The following is a 12151-nucleotide window of genomic DNA, read 5'->3' as shown; positions in this document are numbered from 1 at the left end:
GCTTTCACTAGATTCCTTTTAGACACAAGCTGAGAATAAGATCCAAGAGGACTCTGTACATGAGTTAAAGTAGAAAAAGTACTTATAGAGGGTTTGAATGCTAAATAGAAATGCTATAGTCTGGCAAAATGTGTTTTAAATGCAAGACACTGAAAGTGCATTTTTAGATTGTCTTTAGTTTTGCCCAGAAAACTTAAACTTTTTGCATGAAGAACATTATGAATTTTCTGATAAATTGTTAACTGAGAGATAATAGTTTGTGGAAACCAAAGAGTTTGTATGAAAATCTCCTGAGCTGAAAGACTATGCAGGACAGAATCAGAAGAGGGAACAAGCCTAGAGGATATATAATAGGCTGAAGTATCCTTGGTGTTTTTTGTTTACTCTGTTCCAGTCTTTTTAATAGGATCTGAAAAGGACAAGTACAATATAAACCAAAAATTCAAGTATTCCTACATCTAGCTCATACCCACAACAGTTCCCAAGAGAGAGAGAAGGACCAATGTCTAATAAAATGAAAGATCTTCTCCTTTTTTGACAACTATAATGTGACAGACAAGGTTAATGAGACTTCAAACTCACCCATTCAATATTATTCCAGAAAAAGACAGCAAAGTAAAAATAAAAAGTAGTGTAACAACAATATTTTCCATGAGGTGTCAGCAGAAGTATCTGAATGCATTGCTAAAGCCTTGCAAGTGATTTTTCAGGCTGCTAAGCAGTTGCCAAGGAACAAATTTCATGTGTGTGATGTAAATAACCTTTCATAGTTTATCTTTCAGTTGCTCAGTAGTCAGTGGCATTCCTCCTCACTTCCTCTTTCTCTCTTCAACCTTCATATGCACGACTGGAATTCTGTGCTGCTCTTCTCTTTGGTGACCTTTATTCGTAAACGTGCATGTGGACAGCAGTATCTCATACTTTCATCTATGATTAGCTTTTTTCTTTAGATGAAAAATTATTTCTTTCATAGAAATTAGCCCTTCTAAAACAGAGCCACTTCATTTGCAAACTAAGAAAACCCTAAGAATACAAACAGAAACACGGCAACTTACTCACCTGCATTGGAGCCTGTCAAGTTGTAACGTGCATTCAGCTTTTTAATGATGTTTTCATGGATCTGATACCAGTCACTCTCTGTGTTGCACCTAGAAAAATGATAACTTTCTTAACTCTGAAATAGGAATAGAAGGTTTTCAAGCTGGCTTCAGCACATATCTCTAACTAAATCCTGTTTTAATCAAGAAACTAATAACAAAATCGGAGCTAATAAAGCTCCATGAAACTGACTGTCTCAAAGGGAAAGAAGAGCGTGCTTTTACCCTTTCAGAGTATCTGCTTTGTGTGGCAAAAGGAGGGAGAAAGATATGAGCAATTATCCTCAGGAACTCAGCCATGACCAGGTTCATCACCTGTATAGATCTATCCTTCAGCAATAAACCACAAAGAAATCTATCTCGTGACATGAGAGAAGACACAAGGCTCTGAGTTAGTCTTATCAGACAAAAACCTGCTGTACACTTTGAAGATATTTAAAACAGGATGTGATCTTCAGGCAGTAGTCAGTGAAAGAGAGCAAATTACACTTCAGTATATGTTTAGAGAATAGCAGATTTTCCATAAGGAAAAACTGACCATGTTCTAATGGTCACTTTTTCATGGTTTAGTCTTGGAGTTAGTCTTAGCATCAAATCTGATTTCGATCAACATTTCTTTTTCTATTGTTTTTGCAGCTTTTAGAAAAGAACAAAACCATTTGTAAACCAATACCAGACAGTTATTTGACTTTAACATCCAGGGAGTCTAAAGTAAGAAACAGTCCACATGTCCACTATCATACTAAATTGCTTTTCTGCAGCACTGATTCCAGCAGCTTTAATTCAGCACAGAGGAATACAGAGGAGAGAAGAAAGGCTGCCTGGAAGATTTCTGTGCCTTCAAGAACTGAGCGTCAACCCTGGGATGGATAGAACTTCCTCATGTGCATTATAATGTATGTCCTAGATTTATGTACTAGACCACTTCACAAAACAGTTCTTGCTATAATTGCAAAACCAGCTGGAAATTACATGTACTGTGTTGCAACAACTATAAAACTACGCTTTCTTCCAAGTACTATCAGTCAAAACACACTATTTAATTCACTAATCATTTTAAAACGTGGGATTTTGTTGGCTGGGCTTGTTTCTTGGTGGGGTTTTTTGGGTGGTTTTGTTTGTTTGATTTTTCATTCTCCAGGACTAACTGAAATGTACACAAAGATGCAAAAGATTGTAACATTTATTTTTAATATTATCCCCCTTTAAGATCACAACTGTAGAGCTAACCAAAATTTCCAAAGTGTGACAAACCCCCTCAAAATAAACTAATTGGTTACTACACTTTCACGGAACAGAAAGGAACTATAGTTACTTACTCACGCTGCTTCTGATGTAAAGTAGCTCTAAGCTATGTCTGAAAGTTAAGGAAAAAAAAAAGCATTCCTTACATGTATACTTTTAAGACGAGGTCATCCTTTGAATCTCCTGCCAATAAGTCTGCAATACTGAGGACTGCACAGCCAAAGGGCCGTCTATATTGTACATTACAAGCATTTTTCTTTTCTCCAGCTCCCATTCGTCCTGCCAAACAAAACACATATTTGTTGCATAATCCATGGAACTGCCTCTCTTAAAACCACAAAAGGGATGCAGAGAACAATCCAGCTCAGTAGGGTGATAGGTCTGAGCAGACAATGACAGGTGTACTCATTACAAACTCAATCCATCTTTATATTACAGTAGGATAACAAACGAAAGTCCACCAAATGGGGGGACTTAGAAAGGTCTCAGACCAGAAGTACCGCTTATATTTTCATGAATTTGGCTCAAAAAGCAACACTTTCTGTTACCCAGTGACAGCATGCTCATGACACCACCAATTTAAGTTTAGAGTAAAAAAATGGCATTTTTTTCCAAAATTTGTTTCCCTTATGAATTACTTTTCTGTGGTTGCTGCTACTTGCAATTTCTACGAGTGGCTACTTGAAATTTATAGTGTTGTGATGCAGCCATTACAATTTAGTAAATGAATGCTGTTTCCAAATAGTCAAGTGGCTAGCAACAGGACCAGCTGCAAAAAAATTTTTTAAATCTAATAGAGATGAAACTTGAGGAAGAAAGATGACAAAGGGCAGAAGAACAATTTATTCCTTCATCTTAAGGAAAGAAAGAAGGCAACCAAGGAAAGCAGATTTGAAACAAGGTATTTTCCTGGCCTTTTCTATTTGATTTAAATACAATTGATCAATCTTCTTGCTATGTTCCTTGGCATTTGAAACTGTCCTCTTTCTAACCATTTTATTCAATTGTGCACTGGCAGCTATGCATCTTTCTCACCAAATCTTAATTCCTGACAATAAAAGCCTATGGTTGCAGTGGCTGCAGGGCAAAGTCCTCCTCCAAATATTCCTATGCATTAGAGTAGCTAGAAGAGTAATTGTTCATTTTCATACCATGCAGCATCTAAATCTTACTTTAACTTTTAATATTTTGGTGGTTCATTTATAAACTTGACTGGGAAGACATTTTTAAATCTATGCAATAGGAAAGATTCTACTCCTTACTCTATTTTAAAGCATTTATTGTTACCAAATATACTCACCTCAGTTTACCATTACTTTTCCAAATCCTTGCCAATAAAAAAAACCAAGAAGCCACAATATTTTGATATTCTGATGACACACAGAACCAACATGAGAATGCCAACAAAAAAAAAAGTTATCCTCAAAGCTGTAAAGTACTGTTCCCTTTGTAACAAGTTGTTCCTGAACTCATCACAGGTTACACTGACCATATTTCAACCCAAAATGTCTGTCATAAATAGTAAGAAAAAGTTTTATCCAGTACTGCACAGTTGCAACTACAAACACAGTCTACAAAGAAAACAATATACCTGAGAGGTCAGAAGCAGACCTGAAAATTATTGTATCACATGTGCAGCCCAGAGGATAGCTTCTTAAAATAAATAGTTAACACAGACATACACTTCTCTTCTGCTTTGCTCTAGAAGACTTGACGTCTGGCTACAACATCAGGGATTAAAATTATGAGGTTTTCTCCACTGCTTTCCCTCTCCTCCCTTTTAAAGGTGCTAGCGAGATGACAAAATTCATCTGATCAATTTCAGATATACATCAGATTATACACTACTGCAGTGCTTAAAATATCCAGGCAAGTTTTCTATGAACAAAGGATGCTTGAAAATACTCTTTGGAACAAGAATGGAATCCTCAGTGGTAACTCCCTCACCTTGAGGAAGCTCATATGTAACATTATCATTTTGCAACAAAGTAAATTGCATCTAAACTCAACAGTGAATTTAAAAACAACACAAACCAATGCTGAGAAATACAAAGCAATTTTTTCACCAAAACACAGGCATTTTCTTTTCAAAAGATATATCCAATGGCCTACCTAACCTAACAAATCCTAAAGCTGAACCCAGCCAGTTTTCCTTTGCTTCATGCGTCTACCCAATGTAAGATTTCTACTCACAGATGATTATACCTACCTATTCGGATAATGTGCACTGTGATATAGATGTCCTTCCTGAGTTCACTGCTACCCAAATCCTGCATAAGATCAGAACCTCATTATCTCTGCCTCCTGATTAAAATGTGACATTTAAAAAGACATTTTCACTGCCAGCAATAACAATAATTGAACAGTGAGTTTGTTTACACAGCATCAACAAATTATCCCTTTAATGTTTACATTGGTGGCCATGCACTCAAAATGACTGGGCTAGAATATGCTCTAATGCAGCAAAGTCAGTGGGAGCACACAAAAGACAGTGTGCCTTGAACAGCATCAATGCATTTGTGTAATTGCTAATGTTCTCAAAGTACAGACAGTGCCGCATAAACAGTCCTTTGGGTGTAAAATACACAAGGAGGAAAACCAGTAGCTCCCTGTTGCAGGGAGAAAGACCAGTGCGTATGCACACAATGAAAGTTTAGATGAGTGTCCACATATTTCCAGTAGATACTCAAGTTTGGAGTTCAGCAGCACATTTCAACCAGCCTTTAGAATTTGATGTTCACAACAATGTAAAAGCTTAGGGAAGAGTTCAGAGTAAATCACAGAAAAACAATTTTATCCAAATCCCATTTTCAATACTCCACACAACAAAGGCTGCAAACAAGGCAGAACTCACCACAAAGAGAGAACAGTGTCTTTCAGGCTTTTCTGGACATTTTGGCAAACCATTTCTATTCAGTCTTAAAAAAAATCTTTCACTGTAAGAAAACAAATTGGACAGATATGTTGAACAACACTACAGAAAAGTCAATCTCATTGAAATCCATTTATCCTAGAACCGAAATTAGATTTGTAGTGCGTTGGTATTGATTCTTGCTTAACAAATGACAACATTGCCACACCTTTAATCAACTAATAATGTCCTTCACAGAAAGATGATCCTAGGACAAATTTTGCCTACTTTATCAAAATCTCTCACTAAAATATACTGATTTTAGCAGTGCTGAAAGAGACTTGAAAGGTCAAGCAGGGCAAATTCGTTTTCAGAATTCTGTATTGCAGTCTCTTGTGGAGTGTTAAATGCTGCAGCTGATGTAAGCTCTAATACTAACAGTAGAGAGATGCAGAGAAATCTCACTTCAAAACAGAAGAGGGTATAAAGCCCCACTGAAAGAGAAACTACTTTTTTTAATATTCCTATTTGATAGCAGGTCCATTATGGATAATCTCTAAGCAAACTTGGCAACTCATGCATGGGAGTTTTATGAAAAAAAAAAACCAACCAAATTTTCCACACTTTGGATAATTTTCTCCAAGACACAGTCTCTTAAGAAATGTAGCAGTCATATTTCTGCATTGAGATGTGGAAGATGGGAAAAGCAATGAAGTCATAAGCACCAGGGAGGTTTCTCTCCACCCTCTCAAGCCTAGTCCCAAATGGCCAGACATTTGAGTCTGGAGGCCCTGTAACGCTCAGATCAGAAACAAAACTTCCCAAACGCAACTAGGGTTTTTTCAGCTGTGTTCAACTCTTCTGTTTATCCCAGAGACTAAACATGGTTTACCAGTACTCTATACCATGAAGAGCTTTTAAATATTCAGCTGGAAAATCACTAGGAATATATTGGATAAAATCCAACTCCACAGAGACTAATTAAATCTTTATTGCACCAGCATTTGCCTTGTAGAAAATCTGCATTGATCACTCACAGAATCAGTCATTCACACTGAAAGGGACCTCAAAAGGCCTATGAATTGAACCTCCTGCTCAAAGCGGGTTAGTTATAAGGTCAGATTAACTTGCACAGAGCTTCAGCCAGTTGAGTCTTGACAAAAATCTTCTCTATCACAGAGTTATTGAGGCTGGAATAGACCTCCGAGATCATTGAGTTCAGCCTATGACCCAACACCACCACACTGACTAGACTGTGTCACTCTAAAGAGACCACATAGCTACTCTGGAAAACCCATTCCAGTATCTGACTGTTCTCAGTATTTTTCTTTATATCCAGATGAACCTTCTCTAGTTTCAGTGTATATCCAATATCTCTCATTATCCTACCATGCACCACTGATGTTATTGATCTTGTTGGTACAAGCAGTTGATTTAGCTCTCCTCAAACAACTTCTTCTCAAGCCTGAACAAACCCTATTGCCTCAGCCTAAACTTCCAGAACAGGAGCTCTTGCCTACAGTGTGAGGCCTTCTGTTGAACTACAGTTCATTAATATCAGTCTTGTACTGGAGAATCCCAAAGTGGCATGGTGTAGTGGTTTAAGCCTTAACTGGGAGTTAAAAGCTCAAATGGGGAAAAGGCTGAGAATCTCTTCCCCACTCCCTCCCCTCCTCCCTCCAAACAGAGAGGGGTTAAAAAAAGGGTAAGGGAGCAAATCCACTAAGCAATAATCTGGAGTCAGCTTGGAAGTAGAGAGGCAAAGAATTTTTCTTTAAGCTATATATATGTCAATAACAGGAAAAGTTCACAAGGGCAAGGAACAAGAATGGATGGGAGTGGGACAGAAAAAAGAATACAAAACCAGTCTTTCTCAGAGAAGGTGCGGAGGCAGCAGGGAAAAGGATCAGGTCTGGCCATGTGGCTGAGGAGCAGGAGGGCAACTGCAGTAGCTCTCATCCAGCAGAGGCAGGAGCCAAAAGGGGATCCAACAGCCATGATGTCCTGCTTTTTATACCCTAGCTGGGCGGGGGGGGGGGGGGGGGGGAGGGGCGGGGGGAGTGGAACAGACTCAGCTTTCTCAGGGGGAAATGCCCTGCAGGGAGGGTAAAGTACCCACAAGCCCTCCACCCTGCTTTGGTCTTTTTTGTTTTCAGAAAAGGGCTTTAACCCACCACACATGGGTCTAACCAATGTGAGCAGGGGATGACTACTTCAGTTAAGCCACTGGCTATGCTCTTGTTGATACAGTTCCAGACACTGTTACACTCAAAACCATATTTTTAAAGAGGTATGCCTAGAGTGTGCTTTATTTTTGTATGTGCCAGCCATCCAAGCTGAACCTGCAAGCACTTAAGACTTTTTCATTGTGATTATCTGAAAACATTTTTGCAAACCTTAGCTATGCAGCTTTTTTATCCAACGGCAGAAAGGGCACAACCTAAGAATAGTAGAATTGAACTCAAATACCTCAAAGTGCATGAAAACACTATTTTCTCAGAAACATGTTTTATGATACAGCCATCTTCTGCAGCTCAGGTCTCCATGGAAACTTTAAAACTGAGTTTTAAAGACTGTCTATGTGAGTATATTTTTACTCAGAAACAAGCTGGTATTTTGCTGGGGATTTAAAAATGGCTTTCAAAATAATTTTGCCCTTTCATTTATGTTTAGCTCATTTGCAATAGTGGAAAATACAGTAAAAAAAAGCAGGGAGCTTTGTTTGTGTGGTCTCACACAAAGGTTATTGTACATCAAGCAAGAATTATTACTTATATTACCAAACAACTAAAGCTTTAGGGCTCCATTATGTTGGACGCCAGGCAAAATTGAATATGAAGGAAAAAAAGTCTCTGTTCCAGCAGTAACAATACAGCTTCTGTGCACTGAAGCCTGCAGTACACTGGTATCAATACAAATTTGTCCAATACAACGTGATTTTGAATTTCACCTCCTTATCTTCAATTTGTAGAACTATTTAGAAGTAATAGAAACACACACACCATATTTCACTACATTTTTTTTTTTGCCTAGGAATGCTGGTTCAAGTAAGAATACCATACAACAAGAAACTGTCTTGCTATAGATAAACTGTCTTCGTAGTTTACTATGAACTGTCAAAACCTGAATTTAACTGGGAGTGTATTCTGTATTTATTGAAGCTCACATACTGCAGAAACAAAGGCACATCTCTTGGAAGCTTCTTAATCACTATCCACTACAACACGAAATTTTCAAGCTCTGCTTATACTCACAGATCATGAGATTGATTCAAAACACAATTAAAAGCCAAAGACTTTTATCGTGCCACAAAGAAATGCACTGATTGTAACAGACATACAATGTTTATGCAGATCTAATGTCCTCATTTGAATTTGAAATCTTGTTTGACTGAAGCACAGGATCCAGTGGTAATGAAAAAAGCAAACTGAAAACAGCAAATCATAATAATAATTTAAAAAAAATTGTTTGTTCAGTGTTTTGATACTTTTTTCCCTTTGACATATATCACAGTACCAGCCACAGCTCAGATTAAAATGGTTATCTTTAACATGATCAGGGAAAAAATGCAGGTTGTTAGACTTGTGAGATTATGAGAAAATAATGGCAATATCTAAATACAGAGCATTTGTGTACTATTTCTAAGGATTTCTATAGAGACAAATAGGTTAAAAAATGGTTGAGGAAAGTAAACAGCCTTCCTAAACCAAAATCAAAAGAGGATTCCCAAGATCTGAAAGCTTGGCTTCAAATAGCAGCAAAAACTCCAGAGGGTTAAATCTAGAGCTAGTATCTTACTGCACAGCAGCTCTCAGCAGTCAGTTACACATATATACATGGCAAACACACACAGCAGCACCCCAAAGCAGAAATACTTTTCCTTTGTATTAAGATGATTTGTGTCTAGTGTAGATTGCAATGAGTATTTTATGAGCACCAATCTTGCCACTTAAACATGCTGTACACATTTAAGCTCTGCTGTCTTCCCACTGAAAATAAAGAAATAACTAATGCTGGAAAGATTAATTTAAGAAGGTCAGCAAGGGATTTTTGTACTCTAACTTCGTATGTATTAGTGAAGTAACAATGTGTTCCAAATCTGCAGGCTTAACACACACATTTAAAAAGAAACTCGGCCACAAACTGTTCTATTTTTATAAGTGACCCCTGTTTCCTTAGTATTAGAAGGAAAATGTTACCAGTCACATGCTACCAGTCTAGACAAATTGCTTGTTCCACAATTTATAAACATTCAATTAAAAACAAACAAACAAACCAACAAAAAAAACCCAAACAAAACAACAAAACCAAAACCAACTAGATTTATACCACAAGGCATATTGTGGCTGGCTGAATCAACGCTGTAACAGACAGCTATGTCATCAAATAGTCATAGTTCTTGGTATAGCTTCACTTTCAGAAATCTTTATAAATGCTCTCTGCTTAAATAGAGATTATGGTGATTTCTGAAGCAAATGAGGGACAACACCATATAATTTATCAGCTCCAGTTTAACACATTCCAGAATACCATTAATGGATGTTCAGTAAGAGCCTGAATCTGAATTTATTCCATTCCCAGCTAAAGGCTCACTGACTACATAAAGCCAGAATCAGATGCAAATCGTTACCCTCACATTTAGTGGTAAAACATAAATTACTGAAATAAAGATAATAAAGCCATGAAAGTATATTCAGTGAATACCTGAAAGGAGAATGTACCTACATGACTTAGGAGCACAAGCTGCTCCACACTGCATCAGCACCAATATTTTACCTGCAATGCACTTACAAAAACCATAGCCAAATTTCTAAATGTAAAACAAGTAGCAATGACCAAAGGGGAGAGAAGAGAAAGAAATAGTACTATGAAAAATAAGATTTTGACCAATTTCAGCTAACGATCAAAGCATTAATACTAACAAAATTATATATCTAGCAAAATAACGTGATGATGAAGTAATGATGCTTATGTTCACGTCTCTTAGTCGTGCTGACAATATGGTGGAAGAAGAATAAACAAGTTTGCAAATGCTAGTTTTATGCTGTGAAGCCAAATTTCCCTTGGTTACCTGCACAGTTAACAGGGGAAAAGTGAAAGCAGAAAGGGGAAGGGGAGGGAGAGAAATATAGACATATGTAGCTAAATCAAGCTGCTGCTTTGATGATCTTCTATCTCTTTATTAACTGAAGATAGCCTTAAGAAACTCCTTTTCATCCTAGATTATTTTAGGTACCTGAAAGGTGGCATCACACATTTCCTGAAAAGACTCAGGAAGCAAAAACTGTAAATCTTTCATGAGTGAGGTATCAGTAGCCAGAGGAAAATTATATAGAATCAGATACTGAAATCTATCAGCAGGTATTTAGAGCTAAAGAAACAACACACACCAGAAGCTGAAGCTCTTACTAATAGTGAGCTTAGTCTGCCACCACGGATAAACATTTCGCAGCACAGCATTAACAGTGCAGACTTACAGATCCTTTAAGCTGAATTACAGTCTTGATTATTATCCTAGCCACTGTCTGAGGTAACAGCATGGCTACAAGCAGATTTGCTGTCTTTCCCAAAGACCGAAATTAAACTAGAAGAGAGCAGGAGGAATTGGTTAAAGAGAAGGGAAACAATAGCATTTAAGAAAATTCCCCTCCCTCCAACAAGACCTGGGCTCTTATGTATTCATTGTCATTTAGGGGTTTACAAACAGCATGTCTGTATTTTTATGCTGACCCTAACAGGCCTTATGCCAGCAGCCAGTGCTACTGCAATGTGTTCTCAGTAAGATGACCTTGAAACCCATCAGAATGCCACTGGTGTTGAATACCATCATTACCTGAATCCATCACAAATGTGTCATGGCTGGTGCACATGTGGCTGTTCTAGCACTGCTTTCATTTCTAAATGTTAACTAATTGTTCTAGGTCCATGAGCTACAAGACAGGTCCTCTCCTGCAGTGCTCTACTGCAATTAAAAACAATTACTTCTCCTGTTCCTTTTCAGTTTTCACAATACAAACAGGAAAAGAGTTACTTGTTAATGCATAAGAGATACCTAATCCACCCCACAGGTTCTTCTTGCTTGCGTTGGTTTTTCCGCTTTAACAAGGTATTCCTACCCAAGATAAACCAAAGATCTATAAGGTAGCACCCTCATCCAATTACAGCAAGTAGAAGACACTTGAGAAAGGATCTTTAAATGATAGGTAAGCATGTTTGTTTCAATGAATATGGGTAGTCAGGGGAGAAACTGAACTACATCATCAAATACAACAAATTTCCAACGTGCCCGTCTTCCTGGGAATAACACATAGGTATTTACTGACTTGAGGGCATACAAAAGATATGATTAAAAGCAAGCTCTGTCTCCCAATAAAATACACACTCAAACCCTTTCAAAAGCATTTTCTTGAGAGACTACACTCACACCTTTTTTAGAAACTCATTCCTAGTGTACCTACCTCGTTTTGCTTACTCACAAACGCAGTTATCTTGCTGCAAAGTCACATGCATCAGCTCCTGTACAACTGCTGAATACAACAGCCTGGGCAGCCAGGCCTGCTGAAATGCCAACTCTTAAAAAAATACTTAGAACAGTACCTCAAGGTAAAATTCTATCCTCTTGCGACTCAAGAATGGTCAGTATTTAAAAAGCAATTTATCAAAAGTGTCTTGTTAATGACAACAAATTATATAGCACTGCAGAAAATCAGGTTAAAGAAGTGCTTTGTAGAAAGAACTATCATTAAATTAGCCAAATCTTCTCAAAGCCAGGACAAACCTTTGTGATCACCTGGCAATGAAGGGCAAAAGAAATCTGTAGAAAAGATGTTTATTACAAAAACTACCATGAGGCCAGAATATTTGACAGGAGGATGGGGCTGTGCCACATATGCCTCTCATACACATTCTTTACACCACATAAACCATATCTACCTTATACTATTGCTGTTGATGAGTA

The 12151-nt window shown here is 37.6% G+C and overlaps 1 protein-coding gene across 7 annotated transcripts in view; it reads right to left on the bottom strand.

Annotated features, from left to right (window-relative positions):
- DOCK4 (dedicator of cytokinesis 4) overlaps positions 1-12151 on the bottom strand; it is a 257655-nt gene that overhangs the window by 120618 nt on the left and 124886 nt on the right. For all 7 annotated transcript variants that reach the window (XM_068169979.1, XM_068169983.1, XM_068169990.1 and 4 more), the window contains exons 9-12: positions 5197-5278; positions 4552-4612; positions 2489-2621; positions 1060-1148 (exon numbers count right to left, since the gene is read on the bottom strand). In XM_068169979.1, coding sequence (XP_068026080.1) covers positions 1060-1148; positions 2489-2621; positions 4552-4612; positions 5197-5278 — 365 coding nt within the window. The remainder of the gene's footprint in view (positions 1-1059; positions 1149-2488; positions 2622-4551; positions 4613-5196; positions 5279-12151) is intronic.

Source organism: Melanerpes formicivorus, unplaced genomic scaffold, assembly GCF_026170545.1.
Source record: "Melanerpes formicivorus ecotype bairdi unplaced genomic scaffold, bMelFor1.0.p_v2 SCAF_3, whole genome shotgun sequence".
NCBI lineage: Eukaryota > Metazoa > Chordata > Aves > Piciformes > Picidae > Melanerpes > Melanerpes formicivorus.
Note: the sequence above shows the minus strand (reverse complement) of the source record. Positions and strands in the feature narration are given on the sequence as shown.